Source organism: Chelon labrosus (assembly GCF_963514085.1).
Source record: "Chelon labrosus genome assembly, chromosome: 16".
Lineage (NCBI taxonomy): Eukaryota > Metazoa > Chordata > Actinopteri > Mugiliformes > Mugilidae > Chelon > Chelon labrosus.
The window spans coordinates 8,649,027-8,667,948 of record NC_140349.1 but is presented as its reverse complement, the minus strand read 5'-3'; the positions used below and the strand labels follow the sequence as shown (position 1 = coordinate 8,667,948).

General features: G+C 43.6%; 3 protein-coding genes across 5 annotated transcripts; 1 reads left to right on the top strand and 2 right to left on the bottom strand.

The window, feature by feature from the left end:
- Positions 1–280: 280 nt before the first annotated feature.
- Positions 281–10,645, bottom strand: rnf5 (ring finger protein 5). 2 transcript variants are annotated; one of them, XM_084562648.1, is made up of 6 exons: positions 10,285–10,645; positions 5,183–5,201; positions 3,733–3,845; positions 3,588–3,645; positions 3,379–3,490; positions 281–2,075 (listed from the first exon to the last, which is right to left on the bottom strand). In XM_084562648.1, exons 1-6 carry the CDS (start codon positions 10,518–10,520, stop codon positions 1,957–1,959), a joined length of 657 nt encoding a protein of 218 aa, XP_084418774.1. In that variant the 5' UTR covers positions 10,521–10,645; the 3' UTR covers positions 281–1,956. The 2 variants fall into 2 exon arrangements, with proteins under 2 accessions (XP_084418774.1, XP_084418773.1); XM_084562647.1 differs by having other exon boundaries at positions 3,588–3,845.
- utp23 (UTP23 small subunit processome component) lies at positions 10,605–12,737 on the top strand. The gene is made up of 4 exons (XM_084562646.1): positions 10,605–10,683; positions 11,616–11,808; positions 11,890–12,064; positions 12,180–12,737. Exons 2-4 carry the CDS (start codon positions 11,621–11,623, stop codon positions 12,579–12,581), a joined length of 765 nt encoding a protein of 254 aa, XP_084418772.1. The 5' UTR covers positions 10,605–10,683; positions 11,616–11,620; the 3' UTR covers positions 12,582–12,737.
- Positions 12,738–14,024: 1,287 nt separating this feature from the next.
- On the bottom strand, positions 14,025–18,922 carry LOC311501849 (double-strand-break repair protein rad21 homolog A-like; the record flags this gene model as incomplete). 2 transcript variants are annotated; one of them, XM_084563893.1, is made up of 13 exons in its annotated part: positions 14,025–14,391; positions 14,667–14,747; positions 14,889–15,089; positions 15,175–15,320; positions 15,528–15,684; positions 15,775–15,998; positions 16,079–16,207; positions 16,310–16,432; positions 16,555–16,764; positions 17,775–17,881; positions 18,087–18,186; positions 18,498–18,627; positions 18,779–18,922. In XM_084563893.1, the coding sequence occupies 13 exons, from the start codon at positions 18,920–18,922 to the stop codon at positions 14,200–14,202; spliced, it is 1,944 nt and encodes a 647-aa protein (XP_084420019.1). In that variant the 3' UTR covers positions 14,025–14,199. The 2 variants fall into 2 exon arrangements, with proteins under 2 accessions (XP_084420019.1, XP_084420020.1); XM_084563894.1 differs by having other exon boundaries at positions 14,889–15,047.

Genomic DNA, 18,922 nt, shown 5'->3' with positions numbered 1-18,922 from the left:
CCTAGCTCTTCAGTCTTTCACAGTTTAAGCTGGTCTGCACTGGTCTAACTGGAAACTCAGCAAATATTTCCACATATATAGATCCTTCGTGTTCCTTATGTTCTGAAACGGTTGCATAGACCCACTGATTTAGATCCTCTGCTGGAATAACTAAGAGCAACCTTTTATAAATTACTTAAAGGTTTGGACAAAAGTTAAAGTTTGAATTTACTTTCGTAACAAAAATCTGTTCCTTTTGACAACACCAACACGTACACACACAATGACGACAGCAAGCCACTCAGTGCTTTAATCGACTTTTAATCTCCTAGACCGTTTGGTTTTGCACAACGTCTCCATGTTTAGTCGGTCAACAGTGACTCGCATCGCTTCAGTTTTAGTGTCACATAAAGGCCCGTTAATACAAAGAGCAGCGTCAAACAGACAAAGCACGCAGGAAACGACGAGCCCCGGCAGCCGCCAGTTTCACCTCTGAACCCTGGAGTCAACTCTCCTCCTCACATGTGGTTCATGAACGATTATACTCTGGAGGCATATGTTACCAAACTTCTGTCAGGTTGCATTGTGGGTAATGTAGGCATCAGATTCTGGGATCTGGAGCCCAAAAATTAAAGGCTGAATTTAGATGGAAGTGTGTTAATTAATCCTCACATCACATTAGCAGGGAAGGAATTAATTAATTAATTAATTAATTAAACGTTATGCGCATCAAGTATTTATTTTAAACAAAGGAGTTCTGCAAACCAGGATTCGTTTCTCGCTTTACAAAAGCATCTCGAGGCTCGTCCTCTTTCCTCTTTCGCTCTCCGTGGCTGGTCGACCGGTCAGAAACACGTAAAAACAGCATTTACAATATTCATATGTACAAATATATAATGTATACACACACACACAGTCGCTCACACACACACACACACATGCACAGCCAGAAAACAAAACAACGAGTCAAGAGTGACAGAAGTGTTTTACATGTGAGTAGGGTCGGGTCAGTTTGTGTGTTTTCACCTTCATGTTAGTTACGCCAAAATAATCTATCGTCCAGCTTCTTATCCAGCTAATGTTAGTACAGCTGCTCCTCTAATCTACAGCCGACCGGGGCCTTTTAATGGCGTCCGGCTCTGTGACGCAGAGGATAGAAGCGGTTCGACACCAGCACGCGCTCCGATGTTTGGGGGACAGCCTCGTCTACAAATGACTTCACAGTGCAATGGCAGTTTTTTTTTTTTTTCTTCGTTAAGACAAATGTATATAAAAACGCGTCCGGCTGGGCCGTTCTGTTCCTGTCTGAATTCTAGGAGCGCATCTCACGAGGAAACTGTAAACAGGAACAAAATGTTAATTCCATTTTTTATTTTTTTTTTGTCTTCACCCGCCCGACGTCCTACAACGACCGTCCCGCTACTCATCTTTGGCCTTCGCGGCGGCCGCAGCAGCCGTTAAAAGTTATCGCTCTGCGCCAGAGACTTGTCCAAAACAGAATGAATCAACTCCTCGAATGTGCCTCCAACGGACGTTCAACAAAAAAGAGAAAAGAAGAAGAAGAAATCGCCTCCATAGCTCACCCTAAGCGCATAATACTGTCTCTGAACAGCGAGGCCCTCCGTGTGCATATATCTACATGTGTGTGCAGAGAAAGAGAGCTAACGCGACGTAGTAGTAGTAGTTTTAGGATTCGCTCTGCTCTGCTTTCAGTGTTCGAACAGAGCAGACTCTGCGTCCTCAAATCTTACAAGAAGAAGAAGAAGAAGAAAAGCAAATTTCCTTGGTTTGAACACAAAGCTCTGCCCTCTCCCAGGTTAGGTAAGTGTGTGTCTGCGGCTCGAGTTAAGTGTGTGAGTTGTTTCCTTTTGTTTGTTGTTGTCGTTATTATTCTTTTTTTTTTTTTGCGCTCCCAGTCGTCCATCCATCCATCATCCATCCATCCATCCATCCATCATCCAATCCGTTGAGTCTCCATCACACGCTCAGCAGCCAGAAGAAGAAGAAGATGGCCACGAACAGGAAGAGGGAGTCTTGCCAGTTGTTATTGCCGTTGTTGAGGTTACCGTTGCCTTGGTGATCACCTGCATACTGGTCTGAAGGCAGAGAAGAAGAAGAAGAAGTTAACGTGGTCTCTCACGTGATGATCTTGTTTAACTTTTATGTGCAAGATAAGATACAGGATGTTAAGATGCGGGATGAATTTGCAAAGGAGGAGAAGAAGAAGGAGGAAGAGAGAAAAGAGGATGAGGAGAAGGACATGGGGAAGAAGGAAAAGGAGGACGTCAAAAAGGAGAAAGAAGGAAGAGGAGAAGGGGTAGAATGAGGAACAGGAGCAAAAGGTGGAGGAGGAGAAGAAGGAGATGGAGGAAGACGTAAAGGAGAAGGAAGGAAGGAAGGAAGAAGAGGGAGGAGGAGAAGGGGGAGACTGAGGAACGGGAGAAGAAGATGGTGGAGGAGAGGTAGATGGGGAAGGAGGAGAAAAAGAAGAAAGAGGAAGACGAAAGAAGGAAGAAGAAGAAGAAGAAGAAGAAGGGGAGGAGGAAGAGGAGAAAGGGTAGAATGAGGAACAGTAGAATAAGGTGGAGGAGAAGAAGATGGGGAAGGAGGAAGACAAAAAGGAGAAAGAAGGAAGAAGAAGAGGGAGGAGGTGAGGGAGGAGGTGGAGAAGGGGGAGACTGAGGAACAGGAGAAGAAGGTGGAGGAGAAGAAAAAGATGAAGCAGGTGCAGAAAAGAGGATATGGAGGAAGACGAAAAGGAGGAGGAGGATTGAAAATCAGAAATAAGAAGAGGAGGAGGAGGACGAGGAGAGGAAGAAGAAAGAGAAGAAGAAGATGAAGTGGGAGGAGAAGTAGAGGACGGAGGAAGACGAAAAGGAGGAGGAGGATTGAAAATCAGAAAGAAGGAAGAATAAGGAAGAAGGAGGAAGAGAGAAAAGGGGAATGGGAAGAGGAGAAGGGATAGAATGAGGAACAGGAGAAGATTTGAAGGGGAAAAAGAAGATAGTGGAGGAAAGGTAGACGAGAAGGAGAAGGAGAAGGAGGAAGACAAAAAGGAGAAAGAAGGTAGAAGAAGAAGGGAGAGGAGGAGGAGAAGAGGGAGACTGAGGAATGGGAGAAGAAGGTGGAGGAGAAGAAAAAGATGAAGCAGGTGCAAGAGGAGGAGGTGGTTTGAAAATCAGAAATAGGGAAGAAGAAGAAGGGGGGGGAGAACAAGGAAGAGTAGAAGGAGGAGGCGAAAAAAGATAAGAAGAAGAAGAAGATGAAGTAGGAGGAGAAGAAGTAGAGGACGGAGGAGTGGAAGGAGGAAGACAAAAATGAGGAGGAGGAGGAGGAGGAGGATTGTAAATCAGAAAGCTGCTACGATCACAACCAGCGTGTGGTCATCTGTGCGTTTACCTGCTCTCTGAAAAGGGTCGTTAGTGTTGAAGACTGTGGTGAAGAAGCCGAAGGGGAACGCGCCGATGCCAAAAGACATGTGGAAGCCAGTGTCCCCGAAACCCTGGAACATCTGAGACAAGGGAAACAATGAGGCGTACAGTAAAATAAAATAAATAAAGGTAATAATAAGGTTTCAGAGCGTGCTCTGTGGATATGAACCGACTCACCCCGCCTCTACTCTCTGGCTCCGTCCTCTGTCCCTGAGGCCGGGGCGGAGTTTTCAACCTGAAAGGAAAAAGAAAAGGAAGTCGGTCACGATGAAGCAGTCGTGACGCGAACGCAGACGAGACACGTCGACGACAATCCGAGTACCTGGGATCCTCCTGGCTGGAGCTCCCTCTGCCGTACAGCGGGATGACCTTCTCTCTGCTGATGCCCGCCTTGCACACGGGACACTGCTGCCTGCTGGGCCGCGTCTCCAGCCACTGAAAGTTTAAACAAAAAAAAAAAAAAGGACGTCAAAATGTTAGAAATAATCACAAACTTTTACTTTCTTGTTTAACTTGCTCCACATACTGAACCAAGCTGCACACGGTTAAGTGGCGAGTAGCGGAAAAAGCTGCAGTAAACGGAGGCATTAAGTGTATTAGCATCTTTAAGCTGCACTAAGACGGGAGCTTAAATTAACACACGGGCGATTTCAACTTATTTATTAAGACTCCTACTCTCGGGACAGTGTGGACGTATACAGACCCTGTTGGACAAATGCTATCCAACTAATTTAATGACTCCTAATCAAACTTTTTTCCTCCTTTTTATTGTTTAGGAATAAAAACACATATTTTTTCTTAATATAATATATTTTTTTCACCCTTCCGTTTTATCATGGGGCTAATCTGAAAGGTCCTCAACCTCAGGCTGGACACAAGTAAATTGTAATTCATTTAGTCTCAAGCTCCACGCAACAAAACAGATTCCATGTGCGACCACGTTACGCGAAGCGCTAAAAAATTGCAGTTCCATGAATGACCACTAGAGGATTCCTCCGAAAGTGAGTCAATCGCTCAGTCAATCAGGAAAAAAAAGCATGATTTCCTCATTCACTTCATTCATTTGTATACAACTCACTCGCTTACAATTTTTCAAGCCTTAAAACGGTCGCATTTATCTACTTTACGATTAAAACTAATCATTAATAGTAATAGAAAATATAAGGACTTTCGTTTTGATGTCCTTAACATCTTTGTAGCTTGTCAAACTGTCCAAAAGTCAAAGATACCTAAGAGGACAACATCATAAATGACCAGCCTAGTGTTTATGGCTTGTGGTTATCTATTCCCAGCTGCTTACTTTTATATTCACTCATTATACGAGCTGACTCACCTGTAACAGAACTACTTGTGTCACTGACAGTTTTATGCACCTGTTGCATGCATCAGCTTTATCTTGCACTCTTGTTTGTATCTTGTTCCTTCTATAATCTCTTCCTCCTCCTTTTCTGTCTTTACCTTCAGCAGATGCTATCTTTTCTTCGCCCCTGTTGCACCCTTGCCACCATTACCGCTTGGTCTTGTGACAATCTGTGTTGCTGAATTGAGACAGAACGCCTTAAAATCCCGTTATCATTCATCAGAATAGCTCCAGCTCCGTTTCATATCCCCGCTAATCGTTCATAGACCTCAATTAGCAAAGAGGAGCAGCCGGCGATTGAGCTGAGGTCTCATCAATCACACCACTGATAGGTCCTGTGCGGGGTCGTGCAAGGGGGGGGGGGGGGCTTCAAAACGTCTTAACAAAGCGGATGACAAAAGGAAATACTCACTTGATGAAGACAGGGCCAGCTGCAAAGAAACAGAAAGAAAAAGATTAATTTACATTCTCACAATAGGCTCCTTTCTCTCAAAATGTCAGCCGACTCGCTTTAATAACACAAACATTCCCGGAGGCCGTTTATTAAACTGCAGAGAATAGATGGCGGCTCTGGTCAGATCTTTCTCTGAGTCTTTGCTCCCCGTCGCTAGCATTAATTGGCTCCATCTGTCGCCACCAGTTAGCAGAGGCCTTAGCGGAGCGGCCCGCTCGGCCAGGTTCGACCCTGCTGCTCGCATCGTGGGAGTTCAGGACGCGAGGTCGGGGGAGACGCCCCATCAGTTGGAGGAAACTCAAGAGTCTATTTCGAGGGACGGGCGGTGGTGGAGAATATTTCTACAAATTACATTAGTCCGTGCCTGCAGAATGAAAAGATGTTACTCTGATCCGCCACATCCTCTGTCGTCTGCCGTTATCAGCCTCTGTAATCCACCGACTCATTTCCTTTCTGTCTCCGCAGATGCTAAACACAGAAATATATCTTAACCAGAGAGGATCAGTAATCCCATATTAGTCCATATTTATTATTTAACTATTAAATCTCACTTTGTGACAAAAATATTAAATTCATCGAGTCACTTTTGCTTGAAAAACAGTCTCAACTTATTTGTCCTTTAGTCCTAAGGTCAGCTTTATGATCTGATGTTGTCAATATGTGATTATAGAGAAGATTAGCCCTGACGGATGGGGAATACACAAGAGGGTTACCTAGGCAACCAGAGCTCATACAGTCCACTCGCTCGCAGCTGTCCACAAAGAGACGGGCGACGAGCAAATCACTCTATACGCAGACGACGCTCTATACGTCATACGACAAACTAACATACAGCGTTATCTTTTAAATTAATAGATTGAAAAATTATTTGTTTTTCACCAAAATAGAAACCCAGGGTGGCGTCCTGGACTTTAAGACCGCTTCGTGGGCGAAGACTGAATCGGTGGTGGTTGTGGAAAATGTGTTTTTAAATGAAAAAACATAATTTGGCACAAGATGACTGCTTTGCTGATGTTCCTAATGATTTGCACTTTATTTTGATCCGCATAAACCTTTCATGAGTTCAGCAACACCTACAGAAAATGACAAAATAAGAGTTTTCCCTTTGATTTAACAGCACGAAGGCTCCCTTCATCTTAATCCTGCACTGCAGCCTTCGGCGTTTGATCAGTTAAACGTGGAAACTGTTGTTCTATGTTTCTTTCTGGCTCTCAGACGACGGTTAACTAGAGCACATCGATGACGCTCCTGTCTCCAGACAAAAGTTGAATAGGTAGTCACGTGTGCTGCGAGGGTTAAAAAACGCTTTTGTTTTGCGACGTTCGCCCCTTTCCACGTACGTCAGAGATTCCTCGCCAGATAAAGTAACAGTAAGTAACTCGGGTCATGCCGAGGAACAGGCAGGGCTTGTTTTCAGCACTTGCATAACAATCAAACACCCAAACCCTCGCTGCCTCAGGTGAGCCTAACCGAACGCCTTAATGTGAACAAAGCAAACCTCCTTAGACGCGCCGACCGTGAAGCAGAAACTAGACCGTGTGTCAGTCTGTTACAAACACAGTTCAGGGTTCATTCGGCGTGAACAGTGTTAGTGTTGTCACTGGCTAGATCGCTGAATGGCATTCCTGTGGACACAGACAGCTGAACAAAGAGCAAGGCCCAGGTTAACATAGCAACCGATTAAACATGTGAGCGCACGTAAAGCCGAGCCGCTCGCTCTCTGATAAGTGGCAGGGAAACCGCTGGGCTCCATTACATGAACTGCCACCAAAGACATTAAATGCAGGCTGATTCGTATCATGACATCCTGTTAAAATAAGAACGCACGCCAAGACTAGATTGCTGTCTTGTTTGTCCTCTCTGACATTAAATCTGGTGTTTAAATCTGCCATCTGCACAAGCGAGCAAGTGCTTTCTGTCTTTTAGCAGCACGAAAGAGTTTTTAAACTTCTCTCCTCGACTCCTCGGTATAAATGTGGAGTTCATCGTGTGATTTCAAAAGGATCAAAACTGCTGAGTCTGAGAAGTCGAATCAACAGCACAGCATACCAGCCAGTCGCTGTAATGGTGCCTTTAGGTGTGAATAGGCAACTTTAAGGCAAATTAAAAAGGCCTTTTGACATTGTCTTGGGGCCTAAACATGGCACCGAGGACCAGCAGTTTGACCACCCAGCAGTAGGTCAGGTTATTAATTCTGTAATGGAAAAAACATCGCAGCATTGTCTACTTTAATTATAAGTGGAAATAACATGAAATCCCTTTAAAAAGCATCGTATCTGGAACGTGACAGGTGGAGCAGACGCAGCGCATCTTATTTGCCGAGGAAGTGAAGCAGCTCTCGTCTGTCTACAGCCACGGGGGTCTATCTCCACAGACTGGCGTTCAAATATAGCCTCACAGAGAGAGAGAAAGAGAGAGAGGATGATATAACGGCTTTTATTACTGCTGCAGCCTAAGAGTACGCGAAGCAGCCTGCAAACATTAAGAAGTATATATGATAAAATAAGCCGCCACTTAAAGGGAGATTTGGGCGGCTAGCTGCTGTAGAAGCTGTTCAAGATCATCACGAACTTCATCATGTTCAAGCTCTGAACTCTTATCTGATAAAGACATCTGACCTGGATGTTAAAACAGTTACTTAACCGGCATTCCCGAGGATAGCTGTGGTTCAGGCCCCCCTCAGAGGAGTCACAAGATGCATATGAGGGGTCGCGAGATAATCAAGAGCAAGTTAAGAAAGAGAAATAACACAAAAGTTGTTTATTTTTTGACTTTTCTTGCAGACTATCTGATTATTTTACTGTACATTAGGCAACATGTGACAATGGGTTGCAAGAAACTTTATTTCCCAAATCTCCAAGTCAGAAACTTGCAGAATAAAAACTGCATGCTGATTTATCTCCAACTTGATGAGCTCTCATTCAGTCCCGGAGGACCCAAGTCTACTCAAACGGACTCTGGGGGGCTGTAAATATGCCACATGCTCATTAACCTCAAAGTATTACTGTGACATTAATGTCTCCTCCACATTACTCATCCCTGTGGACTCTGCACTGTGTGCTAGCGGGGCTGCTTCTTCAGTTTACAGTATTTTTCAAGTTAAAATCTGCTCTTAAAGAATCTGCTCCAAGCTTCGCGGATAATCATGTTTTAACACAATCGATAAGGCGTGGGCTGAGATGCGGGTTTAAGCTTCTGCTTTCTGTCAAACTGACTTCAGTCTTTTTATTTGTGCTGGAACGAATGAACAAATGCTGTAGCTCAAACCAACAAAAGTTAAACCTTCATTTGTGTTTTATGCGCAGCCCTGAGAGGTAAAAGGTTACGAGCTCAATTCCACAAGTCGCAGGACAGGAGATTAAAAAGGATTTAAGCTCGAGTTTTATCTCCTAATTAACACCGCCTCGTTGCAATTTTAATTTAAAGTTGCAGCAGGTGAGCTGACGCCAGCATCTCTCTTCCTTGCCGATAGTTTCATCATTGCAGGGGACTTCAGAGAGCGGGGAGGACACGGGCGACATGGGAACGACGTTACATCAGCGCACAAAACACAGGAGCTTTAATGTATGTAGCTGGTTTAGTAACTGTGAGGTTGTTTCTACTGAGAGGCATCCTGAGCAAATAATACGTTTTTTTTAGTCCTCAGATGCTGAACTTTTAACAAGAGGGAAAAAATTAATATAGATGTGGTTAATCAAGTAGTTGCTGCAGCTCTGGAGTTATTAATTGCTTGTATTTCGTGCAGACAGTAAGCAGTGTCTGCATTTTTCTTGTGGATAAGTCACCGAACTGTTTCAAATATTTACTGATTATTTTTTTGCTCCAGATCAAACTTTAGAAAGAGACGTTTAGGTGACGGGTGTTGTAAACCAGACAGAGTTAGCTGGAGTTTTAAGCATAGTTAACCTAAATCCATTTTTAAAATAAAAGACGAAACAAGAAGTTATTTTAGAGCCTGGATGTAAGTGAAGTCTAAACACACCAAGCTCCTTATGACATTGAGTTGGGGGCCAGACCTGAGCAGTCAAACCAAGATAACACCTCTCTGTTTAAGCCCAAAACACACACACACACACACACACACACACACAACCTAAAACTACAAAACAGATGCCAACAACATCCCAAGTGAACTCAAACTCCCTCCTGAGCGTACGACTCCTACTACCACGCGCGCCTTAAGGTTCTGACCCCAATCCCATCCTCTTGGCCCTAATCTCGCATTAGCCTCAGCCCCGGAGTGGAGCGCGAGCCATCAGTCACAAACTCATGAATGAGGCGACGTACACGTCACCGAGGAGCGTGTACACATTCAACACAGAGCGGTTTGAAGGTTGAGCCTTGCGCAAGCCTCGATTGAACCGAGATAGGAGAAAGGACTAGAATCACAGCCGGCAGAGTCGCTATCGGTAAAAATGAGGGACGTTTTACAGCTGAAACATGAGCTCAACAGCTGTTTTTATTCCTTGTTGGCGCTAAAGTTTGACGTAATGGATGATATATACAAACTTGTAGCCTCAAAAACAGCTTGAAGTAAAACTAAAACTGAAAGAAAAGCAGGAAATCCTCACATTTGAGAAACTGAAGTAGGAAAAATAGTTTGGACAACGCTACCAGCTTCATAAACATGACTGATCTGAAAGCTGCCAATGATCCCCAGGAAGTTTAAACAGAAGTTAATGTGTCACAGATGGAGGCCAGGGTGTATGATCCCACCGTGACCTCTGACCTTCATCCAATCATATGATTTGAATCCTGAGCTGATCACATGAGGTGATCGGAACCACTTTATACACTGTAAATAAATAAAAAATGAGGCTTTAGTTCTGGCACATTTATCATCAAACCAACACCCTCCTTGTGGAGAAACTAGACAGCCATCACCAACAAAACGACGGATATGCGGGGAGTCGAGGGGCGTGAAGGCAACTCAAACAAACGGTAGAAGGAGGCCGCACAGACGGCTACACTACACCCGGGTCCGGTCGGCTACCCAGAAGACAAAAGCCTCCGCACATATAAACAACCCCCCTCCTCCCGTTTCCCCCCCCTCCTCGTACCAGAACAAGTGGCCGCACATACTGATGACAGCGTCCCTGGCAGTGTCCAAACATATGTTGCACTCGAAGGTGGCCCGGTCCCGCTCCCGTTCGCCCTCCCCGCTGCTGCTGCCGCTGCCGCTGCCGCCCGGTCCGTCGCGGTCGCTGCTGCTGCTGCTGCTGCTCTCCCCGGACGGGAATCCTCCTCTGCTGGCCGGCCCGCCGTCACTCGAGGACCGGGGATCCGCGGCCGCCATAATGTTTACTGTTCAAGTGAAGGGAGGAAACGCCAACCCAACCCACACGGGCCCGACCCGAGCTAACGCTAGCCTTGAGTCAGAGGTAACGGCTGCTGCCACCGACAGAGCCGAGGCTACTGCTGATGATGCCTCTCTACCTGAAGGAGGACTTCCGCTTCCGGTAAAAATAACGGCCTGGGGGCGGGGCAAATATAAACACCACCCACATTAATAATAATAATAATAATAATTATAATAAAACCGTAACATTACATTATTTATTATTATTATTGATAATTATACTACAACTACTAACACTATTATAATATTATTTTTATTTTTTTAATACAAAACACAAAGACAAAAAAACAATGAATTATTATTATTATTATTATTATTATTATTGTTGTTGTTGTTGGTTTTGTTGTTCTGATAGCACATTATATTAAATTATTATTGATTAAATATATCAGATAATATCACAGGTGTAAAAGTCTTCGCTCTGCATGCAAAGTCCTTCATAAATAAAGAAATAAATTCTAATATTAAGTCTATCTATCTATCTGTCTATCTATCTATCTATCTATCTATCTATCTATCTATCTATCTATCTACTGTAAAAAAAAAATATATTTTCTATATATTCAAATGTTATTACGTTAACTGATGATGGGTTGAATAGCGTAAAATATCCCAATTATCTAATTGTGTGTGCTGATCTTAAATATACATGTCACAATTGGAAAATATATGTATTTCTCTCACTTTTACTGTATGAGTATGTTAGCATTTGCAAATGAGTTTTAAGGACATAAATTGATACGAACAGTATATATTTATATTTGACAAGAACACGAACACCCGGAACTTACTTTCAGTGTAGATTTTGTTTCCACCCGGAGTCGTGGGAAATGCGCACAGCAAGCGTGTTGTGTGTACACTACCAGCGTCCATGCTGAATTTCGCTGTGTTAATTTTGAAATTTTCATGAGAGACGTCCCCAGAAGGAACGAACCGGAGCCACCGGAAGTCTTTTTATAATCTAACGCGCATTTCTAACGGGTGATTGTTCATATACATATTTATTTTTTGCTCTTTTACTTCACACACCAGCCACCATGAAGATCAAGCGACAGAAACAAGCCAAGAAAATGATCAGCTTCTACAAATACAACTTCAGCTTCAGGGAGCCTTTTCAGATCCTCATCGATGGGACTTTCTGTCAGGCGGCGTTAAAGAACAAGATTCAGATCAAAGAGCAGATGCCCAAATATCTGATGGGGGAGGTGCAGCTGTGCACCACCAAGTAAGTTCACTTTAAATATTACAGTCCGTACTCATCTAATAACCCATTATTTACCAGTGTATGGCTGTGTTTTGTCATCAGCTGTGCTCTGAAAGAACTCGACACTCTTGGAAAGGAGCTGTATGGAGCCAAAATCATCCTGCAGAGGTATCAGGTTAGAAGGTGTCCACATTTCAAGAACCCAGTCCCTGCCTCAGAGTGCCTGCTGTCCATGCTGGAGGAGACTAACCCGCACCACTACTTTGTTGCCACACAGGTAGGTACAAGAGATAGAAATCCTTAAATATTAATAATGATTCTGGTGCTTGATATGAACTACAAACCTAGGCACCGTCTTTTAAAGATCACTTTGGTCCCCGTGTCTCCTCCAGGATCGTACAGTAACAGCAGGCCTGAAGAAGATCCCCGGAGTTCCCCTGCTCTACATCATCCTCAACACCATCGTGCTGGACAAGCCCGGCCAGGCGTCCCTCGACCACGTCCAGGCGGTTCAGCTGGGAGAGCTGGTGAGCCCGGCCCAGCAGAAGAGCATCCGCAGCCTGAAGGAGGAGCAGGGCATCGGCCAGAAGGACGGAGAGCGGCGGGGTAAGAAGAGGAAGAGGAAGCAGAGCAATCCTAACCCTCTGAGCTGCCTGAAGAAGAAGAAGAAAGGAGGGCCGACGCCGCCGCTGAAGAAGACGGAGCAGGGGGAGAAGAGGAAAAGAACCCGCCCCAAGAAACGGAAGACGGAGGGAGGAGACAACGCGGCCGCTCCTGCAGTTACGAATTCATAGTGTGATGGGAAGACAGAGACTTTACCCTTTTATTTCTAACATAAATACTTGAAAGTGTTCCCGGATAATATAATCCCAATTTAAAATAACTACTGTTGCTCTATTTTGTTAATAAGAATAAATCATTGTTTACTACACAAAATTGCCACTTTAAAACATGATGATATGGTTTTTGTTTTATTTTGAAAAAATCTTGGACTTACATGGCAGAGAACTGAAACCGCTCTGAGACGTAGCAACATTTTTGGGAGGATTTGTCTTTGCATTCATAGAAAATAAAAAAGATGCAGGTTTACAGGCACATGGTTTAAAATATAATAACAATAACATTATAAGACAGCATAGTTTTTTATGGAAGTCGAAAAACTATGTCTTTGTAGAAGCACAAGGAAGAAGAGTAGTGATTTATAACACAGGTTAAATTCAGCCTGTAGTATTTTTTCTCATATGATGAAAAACAAAACGTCCATCCAGGCTTCACTTGATCCTGTTACCGAGTTATTCTTTAGATTAACAATAAAAAATCTGCTTGAAATAATGCAGTACATCACAACAATAAATGAATACTGTCAGTAGTGTCACTGCTGGAGCACAAATAGTCTTAATTACAAAGACATTACATCAATGAATGTCATCCAGTTGTGTCTAAATGATTATCCACACACAAAGTAAATCTGAATCTCAGATTTTAAGAGTAAGAGAGTTTTAACAATAGAAATGATTGTTTCTGGACAGCATGCAGCAGCTAGTGTGGCAGACCACTCATGTTTTTCTATAGACTGAGGTTATGCTGTATAAGTTGTGTCCCAATTCCACTATACATAGTAATCACATGCAGTTTGTGCTCTTTAAAAGAGTTTAAAACTCCATATTTAAACATTTTAGACTAACAATACATTTATTCTTATATTGTTTTTAGATTTCCCAGAGCTGTTTAACTAGCAAATGTACATTAGTATGCGCACACAGTTCTTCATGTATTATATACTTTTAAAATTCTGCTTTGAATTAGTATGTAACATCAATTTGGGACACAACTGTAATTAACGGAGCATAAACAGGTCATGATGCAAGCAAAACATTTGCAAATAAACAACATTTTGGGAGTTTGTATTTGATTAAAGTGCTACACTACAGTTGTATAATTATTAACTGCTGGTTGAGTCTGCAAATCACTACTGTAGTAACTGTTTAAACGTACTCTGGATATAGTGCATGCTCCTTCTGGCTAATGAGAGCGAACCCGAGAGCCTTCAGATGTTAACCTTTCCCTGCGGCAGAAACGCCAGTGCAACACAACAGTGAGAGAGAGCGGCTCCAAACAGTAAGGTGCAGAAACTTTTTCTTTTTTTTTTTAAGTGCACAGCTTACAAAAGTGAGTAAATAATAAAATACATCACTCATCACTGTGAAATCTCTTAATAATCCAACCACAACATTCAGATCTGTTTCCTCCCATCACTGCTTGAACAATAAAATCATCCAGGACAAAAAAATAAATAAATAAAATTTCACATCACATAAATAAAACTAAGTCAGTAAACTTACCTACACAAATAAATAAGACTCCTGTTAAATTAAGAGTTTCTTTCTTTTCAGACCGTACTGTGAGCGTCTTTCAGATGATGTGGAAGCGAGGACCGGGTGTAGCTACGATGTCGCTGTAGGGCTCCTCCTGGACGAGCTCCACCGCCTGCTGCTTCTTCAGAACCAGGAAGCTGTAGAACTTGGCAGCTGCCTGCTTCCTGTTGTTGTTCCTACACAGATCCAGCAGGCTCACCGACTGGGCACCTGTCTTGGCCATGACCCTCTGTGGCAAGGTGAGAGAAAGAGTCAGGAAACCTCTAGAAAGTGAGACTATTTTCATTTTAATATGGATTTTTGAAGTCGTTGGGACATCTACTGACAGAAAACGGAGGCCTTTGTACTGTATACTTGTAAGCAGAAGATGATAAGATGGAAATATGAACGTTGTGTAACACATTTTTGTATATACCTTATTATAACTGCTCTAAACTGCAGCAACAAGACATATTCATGCTCTTCTTCTTCTTCTAATAAAAACACCTGTGAACACATACAAACCTGGAGGCCATGAAGCATCTGCTGGGTCCGTTTGTTCCACCTCCTCTCCTCCTGGTCCTGGTCTCCTTGCACCTCCTCCTCCTGACACACATAAAAAATAAAGTTACAAACATTCATGCACCGTATAGTCCTGGATAAAATACGTGTGGCCATTGCCTCAAATAACTAAATAAGGGACTGTGAAAGAAACGAAGAAATGTTTTGCTAGATTTCCTCGCTCACCTCTTCGTCAGAGTCGTCTTCGTTCTTCTTCTTGTCCTTGTCGGCGAGCAGGTCCAACTCTATCAGCTGGCTGATGTTAGTGGTGGTGGTTTCCTCTGGGGGCACATCCACACCGGACGGCTCCAGCTGTTGGGGCACATCAGACACCGTGGAGCTCTGCTGCTGCTGCTGCTGCTGCTTTTGTTGGTCCAGGGCTCCCATCTAGAGTAACAAGGACAAAGTTAGTAATGCCAACAGAAAGAGAGAGCAAAGTGACAAAAAGTGGAAACTCAGCAGCTGCACTCACTGGCAGGGCTGGCTCTGTGTCCTGGGCTTTGCGTTTCAGGCCGCGCTGAGAAGACGGAGGCGGCATGACCGACTCGTCCAGCGTCGTCCTGCTTCCCTCCACAGCTGACGTCTGCAGTACACTGGCCTCTTCCATGATGGTCTGGTCTGGAAGAAAAACAGACATGCATAACTCATTATTTGTGTATAATCTATATGCAGTCAGAAGCAGCTACTTTATGCAAACTGATCTAAAACTGATCTCTACAAGCTGACTGCCATATTTCACACCAAAAAACTAGTATTAAAGGTTAAAATATCCAAACCTTTCTGTTGCGACGTTACATAAATGACTAAAGAATAAATGTTTCTTACCCAAGATGTCCCTCTGCTGGTGGCTGGTGGTTTCCTCTCTTGGCACCTCTGGGTTCTCCAGATCCTTAAGAAACTCATCCAGACTGTCTGCCTCTCCACCTTTCCTTCTCTTCCTCAGCTCATCCGGCACCAGAGGTGTCAAGCATCTTGTAAACATCTAGGTAATAAATGAAAACAAGCAGAGGTGCTATATACAGTATGTTCCCAAATATTACTGAACAGCTGTGCATCTCTGAGGCTCCCTTACCTTGAGCAGCCTGATGTTCCAGAGAGGCTGAGCCGGGAGGGAGAAAAGCTTCTCGACTCCTCCGGTCTCCTTCCACATCATCAGTTTCTTGGTGGGCGGAGCCAGGTCCAGGGTGGTGACAATGTCGGAGTAGTCGGAAAGTTGCGCGCGGATGGTTTTGCTATCCAACTCCTTCACGCTGTCAACAATCAACTTCCTCTTGCGCTTTGCTTTGGTCTCCTTCACTGCAGAGGAATACAGAAATGGCTGTATCACCTAAAAGTCAGACAGGAAATAAATCAAGAACACAAGCCAGCTACGTTACCTGTGATGTCAATGGGCTCCAGAGCAAAGGTTTCTTCCTCGTTGTGAACGAGAGTTGTTTGTTCTGCCTGGTCGGCCATTGCTGGTAGGGGCTCTGTTGGGCCTGAGTCTGGACTATCTGGGGCTCCAGCTACACACACAGAAATAGTTGATGCAATGTAATTTCAGGTGCTTAGACTAAAGTATATGAGATTTGTTGTGGGTTTGGTACTTAGGAGGGCGTGGAACTGACCCGAGAGAGCATCAAAGTCATCGTCATCGTCTCCGTGGTCTTGAGGCATCATGACGCTCTCTGCGATGGCAGGAGGGTCGTCAAAGATGCCGCCTCCATCCTCGTTACTCAGCAGCTTGTCCACTACAAAGAAACACAAGATCATCATAATAAATGTTGATGTTTAAGGTTGAAGAAAACAGTTTCACCTCCAGATGTCAGGAAACTAAAATCTGCCTATGTTTTCCTCATAAATATCCTCTTACCCAGCATTCCCCCCTCACTGCTCTCCATGGGGTTGTCTCCGAAGTCATCCTTGTATTGGTCGTCATACTCGAGATGGTTCGACTTGTCAGCCATCGGGTTAGCTGCACCCTCAGCCTCCAGCAGCAGATTTGAAGCTGATGCTCCCATGATGTCGACCTCAAATGCACTCTCCTCTCGCATCATCTCCCGGTCGTCCATCCCGAAGTCATCTGTGCAACAAAACAGTCTTTAGGAGTATGCAGTGTGTAATTTGAGATGGGCAAAATAAAGATTTGGCACTATCCTCCCTTATTATTATTTTTATCATTATTAAAGGAACCGTATGTAGGATTGTGGCCAAAACTGGCCAAAACTGGTACTGCAATCACTTTCAAAATACTGCAGAACGGTGTATCCCCTCAGCCTCCCCCCTGACTCGAGGTTGCCAGCTAAGCTGCAGGATCCAGCAGGAACGTAGGCTGCTACAAGGAGCTTCCGATGGCAAGTGACGAGTCCTACACAGTAAGTTTTTTTTTCTGTTAATAAAGTTTATGCTTCATGAGAGATGTTTTGCGAAGGAATTATGTATCGCAAAAATTTACCGATGGCGATTAGCCAAATATTTCGTAAAGATGTACTGTAATACCACATTTCAGTCGGAACATAGATTGTTTTCATACCCTGCTAGCGGTGCGATATAAAGCTTTTTATGAACGCATTTAGCACGGGCGACCACGGAAAATCCACTGTCTATATGTACGGAAGCACGGGGCTTTTAGCCTATACCAACAAACATGGTAGAATATAGCATCCAAAAGTCGAGGGTCAATTCCATGCCATTCCGGACTTTGTCACGACGTATTTCGGATTCATAACGAGGTCTTTTAGGTTTAGTAACGTTATACATGTTTTATCCGACACGTTCGTAGCTGCAGCTGCGGTAACTAGAGCAGAGCTGGCAACCCGGAAGAAGAAACTCTACTGACTTCGTGATTAGTAGATAGCTTGAGGGTGGCGCCTCAGGCCAAAACACAACATGACAACATCAACATCAGTTGAGGGCTGCAACTTTCACTTTTAAATGACAATATCCTGGCCGGACCACTGTTGTCAGTGATATAAGTATTTGAAATGAACATGATTTCTTCATGTCTAGTGACATATCAGGGCCATTTTATGATTAATTGAAATACATTTCTTACATACGGTTCCTTTAAGAAAATGTATGTAAGATTCCTACCAAAGTCATTGTCCTGCAGCAGGTTGAGATTTCCCACTTCCTCTCTCATGGTGATCTCTTCCACTCTGCTCTGGTTCAGGTTGAACTGCTGAGCCACATCAATGTCACTGCACAAAACACACCACAATCCTGAAATTAATGTCTTTTTTTTTTTTTAAATTTGCATTGCTTTTCTGAAAATATTAACTATTCTCTATATTATCTATATTATTAAATTAGCCTTTCAGCTATTTGTGATTTAATGCTTTTCAATTGACTTGTCTTGTCTCTTTTAAAACATATAAGGAATAGGTAGAAACACTGAGGACTCACTCTAGGTCTGGTAGGGGCTGGTCAAAATCGTGGAACTCCTCGGGTAGAGTGATAGCGTTGTATGCTGCTTCTCTGTTCTCCTCTGGAAGATCTACCACACCTGAAACAAGACAATAAAATTTGTTTTATTAGGATGTGACATAAAGTTGGCATGTAGCTCTAAAGTTGTAAATGCTATCACAGTTGTACTGCAACATATATTAAACCATTAAGGCATATGTTCTCTTGTTGGGTAGCTCTCTTTGCCATCTTTATAGCCGTAAATGTATTTTTATCAAAGATGAATACTCTTCACATCAATCTCTGGGAGGAAACAAAAGCTCTGCTATTACAGGGGATGTTAATTTAATCTCCTAACTCAACTGAATTGCTTTTAGGAAACCTAAACTTGATTTATACGCTGTTCCCAACCTGGCCTAAACGCCATCTTGATCTTGATGAAGGCCTCGTTGCAATCTGCCAGCAGATACTTGGCTTTCCTGTGGTAGATCCTCACCACCCCCAGCAGCAGATGGCCTGATGTCCGTAAAGCCATTTTCACCTGTAAAAAAAAAAGTGAAAACACAGCTGAAAACAACATTTAACATATTTGACACAACAGCTGTCTTCGCAAGTAAAGTCTGAGGACAAAAAAGACCACAGTATACAGTAATGTCCTTTCAAAGTCACTGGGAGGGAGTCTTAGGAATTACCTTGGGTGAGATAATGCTCTCTACGCTGCTCTCCAGGTTGCACTCAAACACATGTGCCTTGGTCAGCTTCTTGTCCCAGTGGGCCGCCAGCCAGATTTTGGCCAGCGGCCCACGTTTGCTGAGGACAAAGTGCGCATAAAACAT

Excerpts from the sequence above, each read along its gene's own strand:
- rnf5 (XM_084562647.1), bottom strand. The coding sequence starts at position 10,520 with ATGGCGGCCGCGGATCCCCGGTCCTCGAGTGACGGCGGGCCGGCCAGC. Across the intron at positions 3,491-3,587 it reads AGCCAGAGAGTAGAGGCGGG|ATGTTCCAGGGTTTCGGGGA; the intron begins GTGAGTCGGTTC and ends CCCTTGTCTCAG. Across the intron at positions 2,076-3,378 it reads CGACCCTTTTCAGAGAGCAG|ACCAGTATGCAGGTGATCAC; the intron begins GTAAACGCACAG and ends CTCTGCCTTCAG.
- utp23 (XM_084562646.1), top strand. The coding sequence starts at position 11,621 with ATGAAGATCAAGCGACAGAAACAAGCCAAGAAAATGATCAGCTTCTAC. Across the intron at positions 11,809-11,889 it reads GTGCAGCTGTGCACCACCAA|CTGTGCTCTGAAAGAACTCG; the intron begins GTAAGTTCACTT and ends TTTTGTCATCAG. Across the intron at positions 12,065-12,179 it reads ACTACTTTGTTGCCACACAG|GATCGTACAGTAACAGCAGG; the intron begins GTAGGTACAAGA and ends TGTCTCCTCCAG.